This window comes from Culex quinquefasciatus, chromosome 2 (genome assembly GCF_015732765.1).
Source record: "Culex quinquefasciatus strain JHB chromosome 2, VPISU_Cqui_1.0_pri_paternal, whole genome shotgun sequence".
In the NCBI taxonomy this organism is placed as follows: domain Eukaryota; kingdom Metazoa; phylum Arthropoda; class Insecta; order Diptera; family Culicidae; genus Culex; species Culex quinquefasciatus.
In genome coordinates this window covers 30,716,469-30,738,089 of record NC_051862.1, presented here as the reverse complement: position 1 = coordinate 30,738,089, position 21,621 = coordinate 30,716,469, and the positions used below count along the sequence as shown (strand labels likewise).

The window sequence follows — 21,621 nt, the reverse complement described above, 5'->3', positions numbered from 1 at the left end:
TCAAACTTTGGCATTTTTTCGAAAAATCGGCCCCGGCAAAATCAAATGGCGTCTAGGGCGTCGCGAGGCGCGACGCATATCTTTTTTACCGGGACCGATTTTTCGAAAAAATGCTAAAGTTTGAAGGCCTGTACCGAGCTCTAGATTGCTCCAAATTTCAATGTCATATATACCAAAAGATGTGCAAGGATCTGGCCTACAAGCCAATGATGTTGAAAATAAACGCTTCAGTGGCCAAAATGCCTCAAAAAGTGACATTTTTGAAAAAATCTTCTTTTACGGGTTACATCCCATTTAAAATTGAAGGGCGGAGCGCCAGCTCCTGTTACGTCGAATCAAGCTCATATTTTGGATTTGGGCTTAGTATGCCCACCGGAACAAACCCTTGAATGCCCGCCAAAAAGTCATTTTTGTTACACTCTAATACCTACTCAAGTAACATTTTTTCCAGGAGTTCTAAAAGAGCTCTTCAATATAGCTACAGCATAGCAGTTTGGACCGCGGTAGGATAAAACTCTCTTTAAGTACTCTTCCAAACTCCTGAAGAGAGAATTTTATCTTACCGCGGTCCAAACTGCTATGCTGAAGAGCTTTTGTAGAACTCTTGGAAAAAATGTTACTTGGGTATATAATAAACCAATGAACAGAATTTACTTCTTTGATCACAAAGAATGTTCTGATAACAATTTTGATTTTTATATAAAAAAAAATCATCAATTACTCCTACAATCCTTACATTTCTACAATGATGATACCAGACAAAACATACAAATATTGAATGAACAACTTGCAACAAAATTTTGTCGAACAAATAAAATAGAATGATTTTTTCCAATTTATTCACCAAGAAAATTATATAGAAAATAAGCTTAATTGTTGGTCTTTATTTTACGAGGATATTTTACAAAAGTTCCATCGGATTTTTCTAATGTGGTGAAATTGGTTAGTTTTTTATTTTCCAATATTTTGTAATATATTACATATTTTTTTCCTAGAATAAAATAATATTAAGAACTTTAAAATCAATTTCAAACATTTAAGTGCTCTCACACCACATTTGTCACTTTCATGGCCCATTTGGGCTACATTCCATTTCGCCGGCAGTTCCAAATCAGCCAAAACGGTCCACCGCCGCCCGATAAAGCAATAATCGAATCTTTATGGGTGTGACAATAAACTCGAAAAATAACGAACCGAGAGCGCTGCCCGGTTGAGCATCCACGTGTGGAATCACTAATGAACCTCCAGGTCCAGTTGGCCGGAAAATGGGGTCCACTCAGCCACCAGTCAATCGGAATTTTCCCACGTGTGTGTGTGTGTGCTAGGAATAAAAAGTAGAAACACAGCTCAGCCTCAGAAGTCAACCCGGAAGGCGTCCAAGAAAAGCGTGAGCATATACGGTTCTTTTCACTTCTTAAAAGACGGTAAAATATGGCCCAGATTGCCACTTGCATAGTAATAATTTACACACTTGGCTGCCGGAGTTTTCCGTTTGGTTTTGAACTCCACAGCTTGCCATCTAGTTCTGGCCACGTGGAACAACTCAGAGGTGAGGTGTGTTCCAGTTCTCTCTCAATTGAAATATATATTCGGTGAGCAGCGATAAGTTGGTTAAGTTCACATTAGGGTGATAAATTTTCAACATTGTTTGCAAAGTTAGCTTTTCAAAATAATTTCAAATATTATCCACCCTAACGTTGCACTTTAGCGGAAAAAGGTCCCGTTTGTTATCCTTTCGGGTGAGCCAGGTGAGAACTAGGACCAATGTGTGTGAGTGTTTTTTTTTCTTCTCTGTTCCAAGCGAGCCAATGTTCCGGCTGCCGGTGAAAATTGAGACCACTCTTTTTGGCGGAAGTGTGCGCGCGTGGCCTGGTGCCGCCACACAGAGAACAAAGTTAAGAGGACATTTTGCTTGCAATTTGCCAGATGTTCTGGTTCAGCGGTATAACTTACCGTCTTCATCGCAGTCGAGCACATCATGAAAAGTTCTACAGGGTTGGGCACCGGGGTGAACGGGGTAGTTCTACATTATCGTAAATTTAGAGCAAATTACCACCCTGAAAGCCTAGTGTTACTAATATGAGAGTTTATGCGGAGAATCAAAGGGTTTAGATCACTTTTTCTTTTATATCGATCGTTACAGCAGACTCTGGATAGCATTTTTGTAAAGCATCGAATGTAATAAAACTTATTCTTATTTTTTTAAATGTTGCTTAAAATTATTAACTTCAACTAAATGTTCAAGTAAAACCCAAAAAAAGACAATGGAATGATGAGAAAAATAATATTCCACTTTTCATTGGAAAAATATAAACAATGGTTGAGTTATTTTAAATTAAAATATTTTATCAAATTTAAGCTAATTAGCAATTCCGTGGTTTAAAAAATAGTGAAAATAAAAAAAAATATATTTTTCATTGTTTGTCGTTTTACCGATTATGCACACGTTGTGTTAAAAATACAGATTTTACTTCAAATAAATTGTAACACGAATTCTTTTTTTATAAACTATTACCATTTTTGAATATATTATGTAAAATTTTCCGAAGAATCCGACAAAAATATTTTTACCCTGCAAACGCTCAATGACTCCACGCCGTAGTCATGTTTTTGAGGTTTTAAAATGATTTTTTTTTTCTCTTTTTTTTTAAATGTTATATATCCGATGAGCATTTAAGTAAACATTTTAGTACCACCCTTAAATGGCTAAAACTACTCAAATAGCTCCAAAAATGCGGTTGTTACTCCCTCTCCCAACTCAATCCAATATTGAGTCCGATAGAAGCTTTTTTTAATAATGCGGAATTGCTAAAAATAACATTGTTGAATGTTGAAAATTTGATAGGTTGAATATTACCTCTGTTTTTGTAAAATATTACTAAAAAAGTATGTAAAAATTTGAACCTGATGAATATTCATCAAAAAATGATGAAAATTCACCATTTTCAGAGGTATTTTTTTTTACACAAAATCTGTCATCATTTCTTGATGAATATTACCATCATTTTTTTCTGTGTTTAAAAATATCATAAATTTTCTTTTTGTCTGCTTCTAGGCCAATCAACAGTGCTAACAAAAACATCTTATTTCATATTTAATTTACTACAGTAAATTAAATATGAAATTTGAGCTATTTTGTAGCGAAATGTATCTTTACAAAAATGCAAATAGTTTGGAATTCATGTACCTAAATTTTCTAACTGAAGTTGTTCGTCTATTTTTTCGACCTGCAGTCCGAAATTGGTTTTCAACAGAAAGTCTCTTATATAATTTCGGTTTGATTCAATAAATTGATATATAATATAATAATAATACATTAATATTTTAAAACGTTCTCAACCAATTAAATACATTTTCTAATCAAAAATAGACTCCAATAGTTTGTTTATGGGCCATTTTAGTGAAAAATTTAGAAGAAATGGGAAGAAAAAACTTGTTTGTATATTTATTAAACAAACTTAGGCCGTTGCAAATATTTTTCAAAGTTTATGTCACCCCCTTCAAAATTGATCCCAAATATCAGGGAGCAAAAAAAATATTGTTCAAAAACCTTCAAAATTTTATTGAAAATAGAAGTCAAATCAACTGAAAACAATCTAAAACGCATTTTTCTGCATTGATAATCATATTTAGCAAGTTTGGGCTGTATTTAAAATATTTTGATTTTTTATGGAATTGCAATGTACAGCACCGCAAAAACTATTTTTCTGCAAAAAAAATCGTCAATACTTAAGTATTTTGGAAACTAATGATTGCAAAACAATTGGACAGGTGTATAATGCATTTTAATAGTAGTTTATGCAACAAGTTGCAAAAAGAGGATTTTTTCAGCACGAGTCGTACATTTATCCAACGAGGTTCACCGAGTTGGATAAATACGACGAGTTCTGAAAAAATCATGTTTTGCAACGAGTTCCATACAACATTTTTTGCAATTTCGAAAAACACCCATTGAGTGAAATTTAAAGTCGAATTTTCATGTATTTTGTCAATAAATCGTTTAATTCAATAAAATGTTGAAAAGTGTTACTTTTCAAAACAAGTGCTGAAAAGTTCAACTTTTCAGCACCCATTTCAGTGCTGAAAAGTAGAACTTTTCAGCATTTATTTTGAAAAGTGTTGCTATTTGATTCTGTTATTTTTGGTACAGAAAAGTAGGCTATTTCGTCGTTCAAGAATGACAGGAAAAGTAAGTAGTTTCACGACGGAATTGCAAAAACACTTTTTTCATGCATATGTTAAAGCTTTGGCTCGTTAATTAAATGTTTTGACTTTTTTTTATTTTGTTGCCCCCTTTCTTGACTTTGATCAGAGTTGAGGGGACATAAACTTCAAAAAATATTTGCAACGGCCTTAACTAAAAAAGATGAATTCAAACCTTGCTTGTTAAAAATATAATTGAATAAATAATGAATTTGTATGCTTCCAAGTCACGCAAGAAGTTTCAAGCATCCTAGTTTACATGTAGTATTGAAAACGGTTCACGTGATTAAAATCGGAGATCAAGTCTCGTTACTTTTGCCAACTAAATCAAATATTTTCAATAGATTTAAAAAAAATTAATGCGTGTTTATTTTTCTTCAAATCTTTTCAATATAAATGTATTTTCGCTGAAATGTTATGTCATGCAAATCTTTTACCTCAAAGAAATAGTCAATGATGGTCTTACCAATACTCACAAAAATGTAATTTAACAGTAAAATTAGTTTTACCTGGAATTCAAAAATGAAGAAATCTGATGTGACAATGGCTTCAAAGTTGTTTGTATTGAATGTGGTGAGAATAACAGATATTCACAGGTAAACTTGTGGTAAACTGCATAGTTGCTAAAACAACTACTTCAAAGTATCATTTGTCAGCATAGGTAGTCGCAAAGAAACCGTTAAAAACTCAACACTTGATTGATTTAGTCTAAAGTAGGAGGTTGTTAGTAAAGCTTAACCAGTTGAACAGAATTGTGACATTTGTTCCATCACCAGCCACAATGGACGGCGGCGAATCTTCCGGCAGCAAGATGCTGTCCACGCTGAAGAGCCTCGTCTCCACGACCAGCCCGTCGGTGAAGAAACTGCTCGGCTGGAAGCAGGTCGACGAGGAGGAAAAGTGGGCCGAAAAGGCCGTTGAGTTCCTGGTCAAGAAGCTCAAACAGCAGAAGGGAACGGCCATCGAAGATTTGGAGCGAGCGCTGTCCTATCCGGGCCACCCATCGAAGTGCGTTACGATTCCGCGGTCGCAGGACGGTCGGCTGCAGGTGTCCCACCGGAAGTGCTTGCCGCACGTGATTTACTGTCGCGTTTGGCGTTGGCCCGATCTGCAGAGTCAGCACGAGTTGAAGCACATCGAGAGCTGTCAGTTCCCGTACAACGCCAAGCAGAAGGACGTCTGCATCAATCCGTATCATTATACGCGGGTTGAGAGTTCGGTGCTGCCGCCGGTTTTGGTTCCAAGGTATTCGGAGTTTGCACCACCGGCGTACTCCCAGGTGCCTCCGCAGTATAACGCTATGACGACTTACATGGGCCCGCACAGCCCAACTCCATCGATGTCCAGCATGGGATCGAGTCCGCCGAGTCCGTTCGGATCTCCTACCCATAATCAGCTGGACACGAACCAGGTGGAGCCGGTCGCCTTCCAGGAACCCCCGTACTGGGCGGACATTGCTTACTACGAGATGAGTACCCGCGTTGGAGAGGTGTTTCACTGCAAGTCGAACTCGATCGTCGTGGATGGGTTCACCAATCCGTCGAACAAGTCGGATCGATTCTGCCTGGGCCAGCTGAGCAACGTCCGCAGAGACAGTAACATCGAGAGTACCCGTTGCCACATCGGGCAGGGAGTTCAACTGTATTACGTCCATGGGGAAGTCTACGCCGAGTGTCTTTCCGATGCGGCCATTTTCGTGCAGAGTCGTAACTGCAACCATCAGCACGGGTTCCACTCCAGTACGGTGTGCAAGATTCTGCCGGGATGTTCGCTGAAGATCTTCAACAACCAGCAGTTCTACCAGCTGCTCTCGCAGTCGGTGCACCAGGGGTACGATGCGGTGTTTGAGCTGACCAAGATGTGCACGATCCGGATGAGCTTCGTCAAGGGTTGGGGCGCGGAGTACCATCGGCAGGACGTCACCTCGACGCCGTGCTGGATCGAGATTCATCTGCACGGTCCGCTCAAGTGGCTGGACAACGTGCTGAGCCAGATGGGATCGCCGCATAATGCGATTACTTCGGTGTCTTAAGGAAAATTGGAGTTGAAAATCGTGAATTTAATAAATATATTTCTCCAAGAAAATTTGTCAACTTAACATTTAAAGTTCAAGTCAATGTTTGAAAATATTTATTTGAAAAGATATCCTGCAGTTTCACTGTTCGACGTTATCTTAAGAATCTCAACAGCTATCAGGGGCACCATAAACCAGTCAGTCCAGGCCAAAACCCCCCTCTCCCAGTAGTGTGTCGCTGCAGGTTTTTCAGCTATCTGATTTCTGCTCTTTTCTTCTTGCACTACCACAACCTATCCGTGCTTCTTGGCGTAAACGCCATTTCCGGAGCCCAAGACATCTTCCACGAGATAAATAGTACCGACGACTTGGTGTTCACACCAAGTAGCACCAGTTTTACTTGGCCGTGTGGTTTTATGTCGCACTGGGAATACTACACGAAGAGTTTGACCCCCTTAAAGAAGAAGACCTATAAAATAAAACAGCAAAGCTCACTGCTGCTGGCTCCTTCAAATAGAACATCTTCCCTGATTTGGACAGGAAGATTTTCGGTTGTGTATTTTTTTTTTTTGATGGATATTTACAATTAATTTGCGAAATTCTCTTTAAAAAGCCTAACAATTAAATAATTAAAACCAGAAATCACTTAAGACAAAATCAACCAATTTAAACCAGTCTTCCCGAAACGCGCGCACGCCGTACACGCCGTACAAGTTTTCAGTGCAGATGAACCTCAAACACACCAGGCTGCCATGTTCGAGTTCTCCCCGCACGGCGCACTCAAGTTTACACGCGGTGTAAACACAGGGTGCACACCTCGGGTACAACGCCGTGCGAGCAAAGAGCGTGTAAAGAGACGAAAAAAATTACTGCTTCTCACTCTCTCTGTGGCAAACACTGTAGTGTGACTGCAGCGGAGAATGAAACACCACTTTACAGCAGAGGGAGCGTGAGGGAAATATTTTTGTCTCTTTTCTGCGTCGTCGGCTTGCACGGGGTTTGTACCCGGGGTGCAAGGTTCGGTTTTAAACTCGAGGTTCGTGTGCGCGTACAGACTGTACACGGCAGAGTTTAGGTTTGCTTGTACGCGTGCACACGCGGGCTGGTGTTTAATCGAGTACAGAAAACAGAGAACGCGGTTGAACGCGGTGCACGGGGATCACTGATTTAAACTACTTCAACATCCCTAAAAATTGCGTTAACTTTTCCACCAAATGCAACAAGAACCAAAACGAAACGCTTTGCGTGCTTTTTACAGCTCGCGTGTCTGGTGATGCATCTCGCGAACCTTTTTTTCCGCAGTTTACTGCTTGTTGTTTTTCCACTTTTGCTTCCTTCCAACCAAATTTGCACAATGCACTAAGGAATGATTAAGATGGTGGCAGATTTGGGTGCGCGTCCGAGATCCGAGCTGTCAGATTGGTCAGTCAGATGCTTCAAGTGATGGTGCCGGGGAAAATATGTCGGAATTTTATTAGTTTTTAGCTTTTGGATCTGACATTATGCTCTGTTGTTTTGTTGTTCTATTATTCTATTATTCTATGGTTCTATTGTTCTATTGTTCTATTGTTCTTTTGTTCTGTTGTTCTGTTGTTCTGTTGTTCTGTTGTTCTGTTGTTCTGTTGTTCTGTTGTTCTGTTGTTCTGTTGTTCTGTTGTTCTGTTGTTCTGTTGTTCTGTTGTTCTGTTGTTCTGTTGTTCTGTTGTTCTGTTGTTCTGTTGTTCTGTTGTTCTGTTGTTCTGTTGTTCTGTTGTTCTGTTGTTTTGTTGTTCTGTTGTTCTGTTGTTCTGTTGTTCTATTGTTCTGTTGTTCTGTTGTTTTGTTGTTCTGTTGTTCTGTTGTTCTGTTGTTCTGTTGTTCTGTTGCTCTGTTGTTCTGTTGTTCTGTTGTTCTGTTGTTCTGTTGTTCTGTTGTTCTGTTTTTTTTTTCTTTTTGTTTCAATGGTTACGTGTAAGAGTTTCTGGTCTCAAACAAATACCAAAAACTAAATTTATTCACTACCAGCAAATAAAACTCGACCTCCACGTGTTCCAGCAAACTAGAAACCCCATTTCCCCAGGATTCTAAATTTACGACAGCCCCATAGCTGCCCACCGTGGCGACCAGTGGTTTCGGTTATTAGAACCAGCCGGACCGTGATCGATGAGCCGATAATGAAATTCTGAGCACTATTCAATACTCTCCCCCCAGCCCTTCCCCTACTTTATGGGATGGACGCTTGTTGATCGACCCGGTCAGTGGTTTCATGATTTTCGGAAACAGTATCGACTTTGTAGGGTTGTGGCGCGAGGAGGGAAAACCTCGTTCATCATGGCTGCCCTGGTAAACTAATCGCCTCAACCCCCGTCCCTGAGGGCTATTTTTGAAAGCTGTCCAGAGATGTGCAACAACTCTTCCAAGGGGGACTACCACAAGTTGAGCTATTATTAACCCGGGTTCGATTTATGGGAAATTGAACCGTTCTAAACTGAGCTACAAAACTTCTCCGCTTAAGTTGGGTCCACTTTACCCAACCCCACCCTAATCGACCTACTCAAAAAGTGTGTAGGCTGAATTTCCGCCCGCAACCGCAGGAAACTGTAATCGTTTAATTGATTTATATTCCTTCTCCTCCAAAACCGGAACAGTACAGTGTTGCCAGGGAGAGCCACCTGGAGGGCATTTCCACCTGCTGCTGCTAAAAACTCATCATCCGGGATCTGGTTTGGAGAAGCATCCACCATGATATGCGGATGATGCTGTCGGATCTAGGAAAAGCTCCCGAGGGTGCAATTTCGGAGGAAATTCCCGGTTTCAGTTTCCGCACCCGTTTATTACCTGGTGTGGACGTGGTTGGCACCCGAGCTGCTGCTGGAACGCTGAGAGTGGGGTGATGAAAATGACGTCCCCGGCATACATTATTGCAAGTTTTTATGGGACAATTCCGTGACTGGAGCGAGTGCATCAAACTGAATTATTCGTGGCTGGCTTGGGCGAGTTAAAAATTGATCAAGTGGAGAGGGTTGACAGTTTTAAATAAAAGACAGAAAAAGAAAACATTAAAAAATTAAAAAAATTGACTTCAAATCATAAATAAATAATATAAAATTGTTAATCTAGAACAAAAATGTTTATTTATTATTATAAAATGTGCAAAAAAAATCAATGCCATTTATCGAGGAAAAGTTGAAAATGAGAGAGACGTTGAAAAGGAAGTGGTTGAGCTTTCACAATAAATATAATTTGAGTACAACTTTATCGAATTTTATAGTCTATTTCTAACAAGATACAAAAAAATTAAAAACCAAAATTTAATTAATTTATATGGTACAACTGAAATTGAAAATTAACCGTTCAATATTTCAACAATAACCTCGCTATCAACATCACTCGTTTTCCAGGACCATCAAACTATTTCAAAACCACTCACGTCACTTATATAACACCAGAACCCCGTGGAAAACCCAAAACTGTAGCTGGCAGTTGGCCGATTGATTTGCACCATCAAAGAAAGCAAATGAAATTGGGCTAGCCACCGTGCATTTACATTTGCATTGTTCGCAGGAAAATTTCGATTCGTTTGTTTACATCAACCACATGAAATAAATGAGAATTGTTACTGTAGCAAGTAGGGTAAAATGAGTGTCATTATTATAAATTTTAAATTGTAAACATGAAAACATCAGCAAAATTAAAAGCTCGTATGCACGGAGAGACCGGCCAGAGAAAATCTCCGAAAATCATGGTTAATTTAACTTAAAGTATGGGTTAATTTTTTAAATAGCCTTTTTTCAGCAATCGACAAAAATAGTAGGAATTGCCATTTTTAATCAAAAAAAAAATCTAGCAGTCGACTGCTAGAATATCTTTTATAAGAAAACTAACTAAGATTTTGTTGTTTTCAGCAGAAATATTGTGAAATATTCTGTCAAAAGCAGGCTGGATAATATTTTTGAACAATTTTTCAACATTATTATGCGTTGTATCGACCGAAACATTATTGCATGCAGCAAATTATTTGTGGTTTGTTACAAAGCATTGCTAAATTAAACATAATTTATGTTAGTGTCGATTCTTTAATTATCCAAGGATACAGGCTGGCCGAATTTCCAGCTAAATTTTTAACTTATATCTTACTTGAATACACAAAAACATTTGTACATGTAGACAATAACAAGCTGTTGAAAGCAGAATTTTTATTGAATTTATTGAATTTTCAATAATTTTTCTGATACTGCCTCATAAATTGGTGATGATGGTCCCACCTCTTACCCCTACAAAGGTTAATGCTGGCTGTTTTTATATTCGTTTTGATTCTGCCTTAAAAGATTTCTGTTTAAACTTATTTGTTTTCTTTTTTGCATTAGGTCATTAAATAATTGTTAAAAGCAAAAAAAAACAAAACTTTTGTTGTTATTAAACACGTAAAGTTTGAGTAATGTTTAAAAAATGTCCTAGCATAAAAAAATAAAAAAGCACTTTTTTAGAAGGCTGTTCATGAAAAACTGAATACATCAATTGAGTATCGAAATTTAAAAAACTAACTTAATCCACCTATGTGGTTGTTGCCTTCCCCACTTTTTAATAACATTTGGTGATATGATGGGTTTGGACACAAATTCTATCTATCTTCTATATTAGCATTAGCATTAGCATTAGCATTTGGAGGACGCCCCACCACCGGAAGGCTCCACAACGCTTATCCCACTGTTTGGTCTGGTTGTGTTAGACCCTCATCCGGAACAATAATCCAACACGGGAGATACCATGTCTTCATCTTTTGATGAGTGTGTAATACAGCCCAGGGCATAAGGGGGTCCACGCCGGGTCCAAGCTATCCTCGGGGAAATGAAGGAATGTTAGTAAACACCTATCTAAAGTGCGCAGGGACCCCTACGTCACCTTAGTGGTATAGATGTTTGTAGGGAGGTTTTGGACTCAATTTTAGTAGGAGAGGTAGAACCCTAGGATATACCCCGAAAGGTATTGCGGGCAAATCAAGTAGAGTTAGTTTTTTATTATTAAACTTATACTTGTGATTGTATAGTGTTAAAGATGCATGATTTATATTTTTTATATTTTAAACCACGGCAGAAACAACGCGACGAAGCCGTGCATGATTAAATTGACTGGCGTATTACTAAACCAACCATTTTCTCAGGTAAAAGCAATGCTGATTAATCACAGTTTTAACATGTTTGTTGTTAAACTCATTCTATCAACTGTAAGAGCAGAGAGAAGTTTAAATTGTCATTTAAATTATAGTATATTTAAGCGAAATTCGAGGTTGTAAATAATTTAACTCATAATTGATATTTTGATTTTAAACTCTTACAGCGATAAGGAGTAAACATTCATTATTTACCCATTTGTTTTATTTTGAATGTAGGATTTAGATGTTTCATTAAAACGACCGATTCAAAAAGCATACTTAGTTATCGTTTATTTTTAGTGTAATGGGATTAATCAGCATATTTAAATTATTTTCTTCAAATAATTAAAATAATTAAATTATTATTAGCTGAAAAATATACAGACAAAACACAATCACTCACTCACCCACACACACATTGATGCTTCCTCGATTTGAAGATCAGCAACATTCAGTTTTTATGCTAATGCTACAACGGGTTTAAAAATTTGCGAAAAGCCTAGATAACAAAAAAAAGCAAAAACCCCGAAACTAATTGAAATCCATACTACTTATAGAAAAGTTATTTAAAACCGTACATATAACCGTGCGTGATCAAATGTGACTAACTGTAACCTTTAGTATTCTTTAAAACACACATTTCTGTTAAATTCTAAAAAGTCTGCAGCCGGGTTGCATTTTCACCATATGGCAACATTCCCTGTTTGAAAAATGTCGCACGTCGTAGGGGAAATTCTCGTATCTTTGGCAGGTTAAGCTCTCGCTCCTAACTCCATCCAATTTGCTGATTTTCACTATTTAAACAACTAATTTTGCAAAACTTTTGTTAGAAACTTGCTTGCTAACTTCTTATTGAGCTATTTATCACTCGATTTCAGTTGAAAACGCTTTTATTTAGCTTTAATTGCATGTCAAAGTTCTGACCTGCCAACATTAGAGGCACGCTGGAATTAGATGCTGTTCCCCTACAAGCTGTCGCGCGGTTTTGGTTTTACCGTTTCGATATCGATTGGTCGAAAGGACGACAAACGTACGACAAACACTCGACATGCCCGACATTGTTTTTTCCATCGATTTCCCTTCAATTCGACGTCACGATTTTCGTCGACGCAAACAGTTTGACAGTTCTCTTCAGTTTGTCTTGTTTGGACTTGAATGCAACCGAATCGAACCAGTTATTGTTGATGTTGGGCTTCGGAAGGATTTTGACCGGTAAGTTGTGCTTCTTTTTCTGTCGGAAAGTTCCGGCCGGAGTGGGCAAGTGGCCAAATTATAGTTTCTTATGTTCCAGATATTCAGAATTCTGTCTTCGTGGCGGTGGAGGAGGAGGACGAGACGCATGAATCCGGCGGGCCAGGTCTTCGTGGCGGAAGACAGGACCGGGAGGAACCGAGCTTATGGAGGATATGGTTCATTCCAAAGGAGGAGGAGGATGAATCACCGAATGTCAAAAGTTCTACCCAAGGTAAGAGAAAAAGGGTACAGAATAATCATCTCGTGGCGGTGTTTCTGATCCACCGGATTTTTAATCAATAGAACTGTTGCTTCAAGTCATTGAAATGATGGAAGAGGCGCATTTCAAAGTATCGGGAGTGAGCTTGGAAGACCGGAAGTATGAGGGCTAATATTGGGTGTTATGATTATTGGACTTCAGAATTGTATAATAAAAAACTCTAACATTTGACTAATCAAAAATTAACTCCTTAAGGAAAATTTTAGTATCTCTGATTTAACCCTTTAAGGCCCAGAACTTTTTATACAGTTTTTATTACCTAAAAAGTAGTTAACATTGAAAAAACGGATTTTTGGAATGGTGTAAGTGCTCCGCCAGGAACATCTTGATGATGAGTTGCAATATTTAAAAACTACCAACATCCTGAATTCTCTAATATTTTACAGTTTTTTTTTATATTTTTTTACCGAAAAAATAAAATTAATTTAAATAAAAAAAGGTTGAAAACAAATCAGATTACAAAAAAATTTTTTTTTTATTCTTTATTATAGAGTTTTTCAGCCGATTACAAAAAAAATTAATTATTTTTAAAAGGTTTACAAAAATATTTTTTTAAATGAAAAAAATATTTATAATAAAATTATAACAAATTGAAAAAATGCAGATTACAAAAAGGTAAAAGCAATACCTTTTTTTATTTCAAACACTTAGAATAAAATTCTAATATAATTCTAAAATTCTAAAAATCTAAAATTCTAAAATTCTAAAATTCTAAAATTCTAAAATTCTAAAATTCTAAAATTCTAAAATTCTAAAATTCTAAAATTCTAAAATTCTAAAATTCTAAAATTCTAAAATTCTAAAATTCTAAAATTCTAAAATTTAAAATTCTAAAATTCTAAAATTCTAAAATTCTAAAATTCTAAAATTCTAAAATTCTAAAATTCTAAAATTCTAAAATTCTAAAATTCTAAAATTCTAAAATTCTAAAATTCTAAAATTCTAAAATTCTAAAATTCTAAAATTCTAAAATTCTAAAATTCTAAAATTCTAAAATTCTAAAATTCTAAAATTCTAAAATTCTAAAATTCTAAAATTCTAAAATTCTAAAATTCTAAAATTCTAAAATTCTAAAATTCTAAAATTCTAAAATTCTAAAATTCTAAAATTCTAAATTTCTAAATTTCTAAAATTCTAAAATTCTAAAATTCTAAAATTCTAAAATTCTAAAATTCTAAAATTCTAAAATTCTAAAATTCTAAAATTCTAAAATTCTAAAATTCTAAAATTCTAAAATTCTAAAATTCTAAAATTCTAAAATTCTAAAATTCTAAAATTCTAAAATTCTAAAATTCTAAAATTCTAAAATTCTAAAATTCTAAAATTCTAAAATTCTAAAATTCTAAAATTCTAAAATTCTAAAATTCTAAAATTCTAAAATTCTAAAATTCTAAAATTCTAAAATTCTAAAATTCTAAAATTAAAATTCTAAAATTCTAAAATTCTAAAATTCTAAAATTCTAAAATTCTAAAATTCTAAAATTTAAAATTCTAAAATTCTAAAATTCTAAAATTCTAAAATTCTAAAATTCTAAAATTCTAAAATTCTAAAATTCTAAAATTCTAAAATTCTAAAATTCTAAAATTCTAAAATTCTAAAATTCTAAAATTCTAAAATTCTAAAATTCTAAAATTCTAAAATTCTAAAATTCTAAAATTCTAAAATTCTAAAATTCTAAAATTCTAAAATTCTAAAATTCTAAAATTCTAAAATTCTAAAATTCTAAAATTCTAAAATTCTAAAATTCTAAAATTCTAAAATTCTAAAATTCTAAAATTCTAAAATTCTAAAATTCTAAAATTCTAAAATTCTAAAATTCTAAAATTCTAAAATTCTAAAATTCTAAAATTCTAAAATTCTAAAATTCTAAAATTCTAAAATTCTAAAATTCTAAAATTCTAAAATTCTAAAATTCTAAAATTCTAAAATTCTAAAATTCTAAAATTCTAAAATTCTAAAATTCTAAAATTCTAAAATTCTAAAATTCTAAAATTCTAAAATTAAAATTCTAAAATTCTAAAATTCTAAAATTCTAAAATTCTAAAATTCTAAAATTCTAAAATTCTAAAATTCTAAAATTCTAAAATTCTAAAATTCTAAAATTCTAAAATTCTAAAATTCTAAAATTCTAAAATTCTGAAATTCTGAAATTCTGAAATTCTAAAATTCTAAAATTCTAAAATTCTAAAATTCTAAAATTCTAAAATTCTAAAATTCTAAAATTCTAAAATTCTAAAATTCTAAAATTCTAAAATTCTAAAATTCTAAAATTCTAAAATTCTAAAATTCTAAAATTCTAAAATTCTAAAATTCTAAAATTCTAAAATTCTAAAATTCTAAAATTCTAAAATTCTAAAATTCTAAAATTTTAGAATTTTAGAATTTTAGAATTTTAGATTTTAGAATTTTAGGAATATTTTTTTTTTTAATTTTAGAATTTTGTGATCTTAAAATTTTAGAATTAAAGATTTATAGAAATTAACAATTTAAGTGTTTCAGAATTTTAAAGTTCTAAAACTCTAAATTCTAAAAAAAAATTATAATTTTGAATTCTTAGGTTCTACAATTTTTAATCTCTTAAATTTTTATGTTGTATTACACTCAGCCCCCGGTGGTTGGTCACTTTTTCGTTTGTAAAATGGGTGTCAAACTAAAAAGTGACCCCTTTCATTTGACAACAGTTTGTGTCAAACCATCGGGTTTTGAGTGTATTCTTTTAATTCTTGATATTTGTAAATTTCAAAAATATCAAACATTAAATTTCATTTTTAAATTATTCAGATATTTTGAATTTTTACGATTAATTTAAACATTCGAACATTTTAAAATTATTTAAAGTCTTTTAAGTTCTTAGCTTCTTCAAAGCATGAAGACCCCAAGTCTTCAGAAACATATGCATTTTAATTTAAAAAAAATCAAAAATATTTAAACAGGTCCAGATGGGGTTTCTCCATGAAACTTGCGTTAATGTTGATTTTTAATTTGAAATTTAAAATGTTAGAATATTTTGTTGTCTTAAATTTGCTTTAATCTTTATTTTCTGAATAAAATAAGGTTTAATTAACTACTTTTTTAATTAATTTGTTTTCAAAATTTTACATTGAAAGTTAAACTTTTGAATATTCCACAATTAATTATTTTATGAATTTTCACAGATTTTTTGAGTATGATATCTGTCATGAGATTCCCTTTGTTTCAACAACAAAACTCTAGATATGATTTGGATATGATTATTCAGCCGAATGACGTTATCTTTTTTTCAGGTAACCAAACATATTCCAATCTGATCCTGCTAACAACCCAGCGTCTCCGTGTTGTTCCACGCAGCTTGTTGAACGGAAGCTGTAACGACCGCAAAAACACCTGCTCCAGCAGTTCGTAAACCGACGTTGTCCCGTACTCCGGTGGCCATCAATCCATGGGACATAAACGGTGGCGCCGCACCCCGCCGTATCTGCGGCTAGTCGAGGAGCAATAGTCCTTCTTGATCAAGATGCTGCCCCGCACGCTGGCGTCGGCTCGAAAAGATGGCTGACAAAATCCGGACCCGGAAGACAACGCCAAAAAATTCCGGCCAAGATGCCGAGCGACAAGGAGAACTGGAAGACCAACCGGAAGACGACACCAAGATGTACGTGAAGATCCGCGACACAACAAGTATAATGAAATAATTGATTTTTTTACTGTGGGGAAATGTGCAAATTACATGAAAAAATAAAATAAATTAAAAATAAACAATCATCTATTTTTTAACTGCAACATAACCTAAAAACCTGAAAAAACAGCACACGACAAAGGCACGACAACCTAAATAACAAAACCGTGCGACGTCGGTCGAATGTCGTACGACAATGTCGAACAATTTCGATGATCGATCGCACGACAAATACGACATTTTGGTGCAAAAACGTATGACATTCGTGCGAATGTCGCACGACATTGTCGTGCGACGTCGTACGGTTGCACGGACGACAAACGACGGACGTCCGACGGACTTTTCAGTCAGGGTTTCTGTGGAACTTTTAGGATCCACATGATCCACAAATGTCAAACACTGCCGAAGCTTCTTCCGTTCATTCCAATCTCACTCACACAGTACCACTCACTAAACAAACAACATGAAACGAACTCACCAAGTTCAGCTTCGGTTTATTCCGGTGAGATGCTGGCGTGGATGCTGGCCTCCTCGTTGGAATCAGCCAACAAGCAGGAAAACAAATCCAGCCCTCCGGCTTTCCAGTGACATCTAAATCACTTCCGCACTACTCCCAGTCCACGCATGAAAGCTCTGGCCCAAGGGGCCCTACGCACACGCGCACATGTCATCTTTAAGCCAAAGCTTTGAGAACAACACAGAACAACACACAGAAGCGAAAGTTTTCGCTCACATTCTTGCTCTCCCGTTTCCGATCAAAAAACAACTCAATCGTAAACAATTTTTCACTAAACAACCACTGAAGCATTATTTTTTTCCTATCCTCCTTGTTCTTGTTATTTATTTCCAATGCTGCTTTCTTCGCTTCTCCGTGCTCTGGTCAAAACGCCACATATCACCAACACCACTCAATTCTATCTATCTTCTATATATATACAAAATTTCGACGGTTTTGTTCGAACGCGAATCAATTCAACACGGAACGTCCGATCGAGGTGCTCTTTGTTGCGTTGGGTTCGTATGGTAAGTTCGTGAGTGCCAAAAGTTAGAATTAAGTTTTGATCACAGGAAGCTGAATAAGCAAAAAAGTCAAAAACGTCAACAAACGAAAAAAGGCAGAACGATCTTTGCCAGGTAAGGCTTGTTTCTTAATAAAAAAAAATACACAAATGTCACTTAAGCGGTCATAACTTGAGACTGAGCGTTGTCAGATCTTCAATGTTTTGGACTCATAAGAAAGGTCTTTTGATTACTTAACCAACGATCGGTCGGAAGATGGATCCGGACATAGTTTACATGCATTTAAGTGAGATCCGGCATCAAAAAAGTACATAAATATCACTTAAGTGATCATAACTTGAGACAGGGTTGCCAGAACTTCAATGTTTTGGACTCGTTTGAAAGGCCTTTTGATAACCTAACCAACGATGGGTCGAGTGAGGGGTTTGGATATAGTTTACATGCATTTATGTGAGATCCGATTCGCAACTCTGACACTTTTTTATACGTAACTTTTGAACTAGGGTAGGGTAGTCATCAATGAGACACTTTTGGTTTTCAACTTTCAACGATTTTTCTAATTTTTTCATCAGCATGTCTTAATGAGCTTTTAGTTGTATTATCTTTCTTTTAATGTGTTCTATCATTGACCAAAATATGAGATCGATCCGACATCTACAGCCAGAGTTATTCAACTGTCTCATTGTTGACGCACTTGGTAGGAAACAATGAGACAGCTGGGGAACAATGAGACACTCTACAAAAATCAACATTTTTCTAGCAAAACATCATGTTTTTGTATTGTTCCATTGCAGGTGACTTGCCTTGAACATTTTAGAGCAATTTTGCCAACATGATACTTAATACTTATATTTAACAAAAGTTATACTAAAACTAACTTAATCCACCTATGTGGTTGATGCCTTCCTCTTTTTTTACCAACAATGGGTAATATGAGTGGTTTGGACACATATTTCAGCTATTTTTTGAATCCAGAAAAAACGTACAAACATATAACTTAAGTAATCATAACTCGAGACAAGGTTGCCAGATTTCAATGTTTTGGACTCGTTGGAAAGGTTTTTCGATTACCTAACCAACGATGCGTCGGATGGTGGATCCGGACATAGTTTCCATACATTTAAGTGTGATCCGGCTTCAAAAAAGTGCATCAATACCACTTAAGAGGACATATCTCGAGACAGGGTTGCCAGATCTTCGATGTTTTGGATTCGTTGGAAAGGTCTCTCGATTATCTAATCAACGATGGGTCGGATGATGGATCTGGACATAGTTTTCATGCATATAAGTGAGATCCGGATTAATGTGAAAACACATTTTTATATATAACTTTTGAACTACTTATCGAAACTTCAAACAATTCAATAGCGATGTATGGGACCCTAAACCAAGTCGAATGCAACCGGTTTGATCAAAATCGGTCCAGCCAGTGCTGAGAAAACTTGGCAAGAATTTTGAACACATACATACATACACACAAACACACATACACACACACATACACACACACACACCCACATACACACACACAGACATTTGTTCAGTTTTCGATTCTGAGTCGATAGGTATACATGAATATAGGTCTACGAGCTGTATTTCAAAAGTTCATTTTTCGAGCAGGATTATAGCCTTATCTCAGTGAGGAAGGCAAAAAAAAATAAAAACTCGATTATTTTCAAAAAAGTCACATAAAAATGGATTTAACTTGAAAACGGTGCACTCTATCCAAATTTCAATTTAATGTGCTCTAAAACGTATAAAAAAAATAAAAATAGAGTTTTTTTTTGCAAATCAAGTTTTAGCAGCCCGGGAGCATGTTGACAGCTCCCATACAAACTGAGCGTACCCCTTTTTGTGGGCCCAGTGGGCCTAAGATGGCGGCCTTCGATATTTTCTAGCCAAACTTTTGAAAATGGCGAATAGTTTAATTAAACAAAGTGTTTGCCTTGTTTCAGTTTAAAACGACAAAATATGCAGTCTAGAATCATTTTCTTAAAAAACTTGTTTAGAGATACGCCACGTTCAAATATTAGTCTAGAACAGTTGAAGTGAGCGGGTCGCGAAAGCCGTTACAAATAAAAAGTTTCCCGTGCAAATTTTGGGTTGCGTATTTATTGGGCGGACTCCGACGAGGCCCACTCGCCATCTGTCCGTGGATACGCGCAACTCACTAAAACTGTCATGTTAGGGGACGGCTGAGTTTTAGTGACAAAAAGTCAAATAAAAAATCACCAAAATGTTATTTACCCTGTACCATTTTTTCCAGTGTAGTCCATATCCATACCTACAACTTTGCCGAAGACACCAAATAGATCAAAAAATTCCTTCAAAAGATACAGATTTTTGAATTTTCATACATCATTTTTGTATGAAAAATTATATGGACAAACTAATGATGCAAAGTGGCTTCTTTGGGCATACCGAAGGCACCAAAAAAGTTTCAGTCGGATTAAAAAAAAATAAAAATCGAATGACCGAAATCTGAGAGAACTGCTCTATTACAAATAGTGAAAAATTTTAATGTTGATTTTTTTTATTATTGACCTTAGGGGGGTGGGAATTATCAATTCGTTCGAAAATTTTCTAAGTGTCCACAACCAAGTTTGCTATTATTTTTTATTTCGCTAAATATGCCCAGAACTTTGGAAAAATTCTGCCCAATTTTATCAAGGACTTTTTTTTGGCCATGTAATGTCGTCTTTATAACAAAAATTTTTTAAGTGAAATTTTTTAATATTGATTCATTTAACCATTTACCCCGCAAGGTGACCATTGGTCTGATTCCAGATTTGGATTCATCGGCCAAAATCACTATTACGTCGCCGTCATGCTAACTTGTCGTACATGTATTTTGGGCCAAATTGAGATAAGAACACAAATTTTTGCAGCTCACAATGCCGCACCTTTTTGATTTAACAGATCCCCAAAATTCGATTTCAATCCTGAGATATTCCATAAAAACGTTACTTAATCCACCTTAGTGAATGGGGGCTTCCTCTTCTCGGTTCATACACAAATAAATGTATTGAGAATGTACATGTATATATAGAGGCGATTCGTTGATTGAGTTCTAAAATTCAACTAAATTGCTAATATTATTGTTCACAATGATAAAGCTTAATTTTCTGGGTACAATAACCCTTTGTACGACCGCAAAGGATTTAAAATGGATTTTTAAAACAATTTCAAATAATAACTTTGCGATCCTTTTTGACTGAAAGCAGAATACTTAGTATATAGTCTAGAGACTTACTAAATCGAATGCTATTCAATCCGAGTAGAAGTAAAATACGCCTATGTTCGTCGACGAAAATCCATGTAAGCAAAGCACGCGAGTTTTAACACCGTGACGGCATAGGGGATGGCGTCACTATTTTTAGACCACGTTTTCCACTTTTTCTTATCGAAACCGACTACTTTATCGACTTCATTTTGCTGGGTGAGATAGGACGCCGTCTATTTTTAGACGATGATTCAGCACTTTTGCACTTAAAAAAACCAGATGGCAGCACGATGTAACGCCACGTCCCTATGCAGTGCTCGAACGAGTCAAAATTTCCGTAAACTCTCTCCTTCTCTCGCCTTGCATTCCGCTCTCACCTTCTACAGCTAAAGCGAAAATTTAAGAAAGGGTAAAAAGTGTATCGCTAACGGAGTCGATCGATGGCTCATGGATAGGTATCTAAGAACACATTACATATTGTCATTTCCCGAAATGACTTGACTTGTCTTGGCTTGGCGAAGACGTTTTTGAGGCTATTCTGGTCCTAATTTAGGGACGACAGAATCTTAGCATGCTGGACGCGATTCACAAAGGGAATTTTATTTCCTAAAATGACATTCGAAGCACGATGAAAAATGCTTTCGAGTGAAGTATAATAGTTCTGGGTTTTTAGCCGGATGGGCGAACCAGCATGTGATAATGCATTGGTATCGTCAAAAATAGCAGTTTAGTGCAGATATTAGCGACTAAGCCTAATAATTCGTCGAGATATGTATCTCATTGGATTGGGTTTTGAAAAAGCTTTACAAAAATGTGCAACATGCCGAAATTTTGGTTAATTTTGGTTATTGTTATCCGAGC

At 35.5% G+C, this 21,621-nt stretch overlaps 2 protein-coding genes across 3 annotated transcripts; both read left to right on the top strand.

Annotated features, from left to right (window-relative positions):
- The first annotated feature begins 4,984 nt into the window (after window positions 1-4,984).
- On the top strand, window positions 4,985-6,235 carry LOC6036110 (protein mothers against dpp). The gene has a single exon (XM_001846106.2). The coding sequence runs from the start codon at window positions 4,985-4,987 to the stop codon at window positions 6,233-6,235; it is 1,251 nt and encodes a 416-aa protein (XP_001846158.2).
- A 6,126-nt stretch (window positions 6,236-12,361) lies between these two features.
- LOC119768082 lies at window positions 12,362-16,598 on the top strand. Of its 2 annotated transcripts, XM_038258479.1 has the most exons (3): window positions 12,362-12,560; window positions 12,640-12,813; window positions 16,126-16,598. In XM_038258479.1, the coding sequence occupies exons 1-3, from the start codon at window positions 12,533-12,535 to the stop codon at window positions 16,242-16,244; spliced, it is 321 nt and encodes a 106-aa protein (XP_038114407.1). In that variant the 5' UTR covers window positions 12,362-12,532; the 3' UTR covers window positions 16,245-16,598. The 2 variants fall into 2 exon arrangements, 1 of the variants encoding a protein (XP_038114407.1); XR_005277898.1 differs by lacking the exons at window positions 12,362-12,560; window positions 12,640-12,813 and adding an exon at window positions 12,878-13,163 and having other exon boundaries at window positions 16,126-16,555.
- The last annotated feature ends 5,023 nt before the right edge of the window (window positions 16,599-21,621 follow it).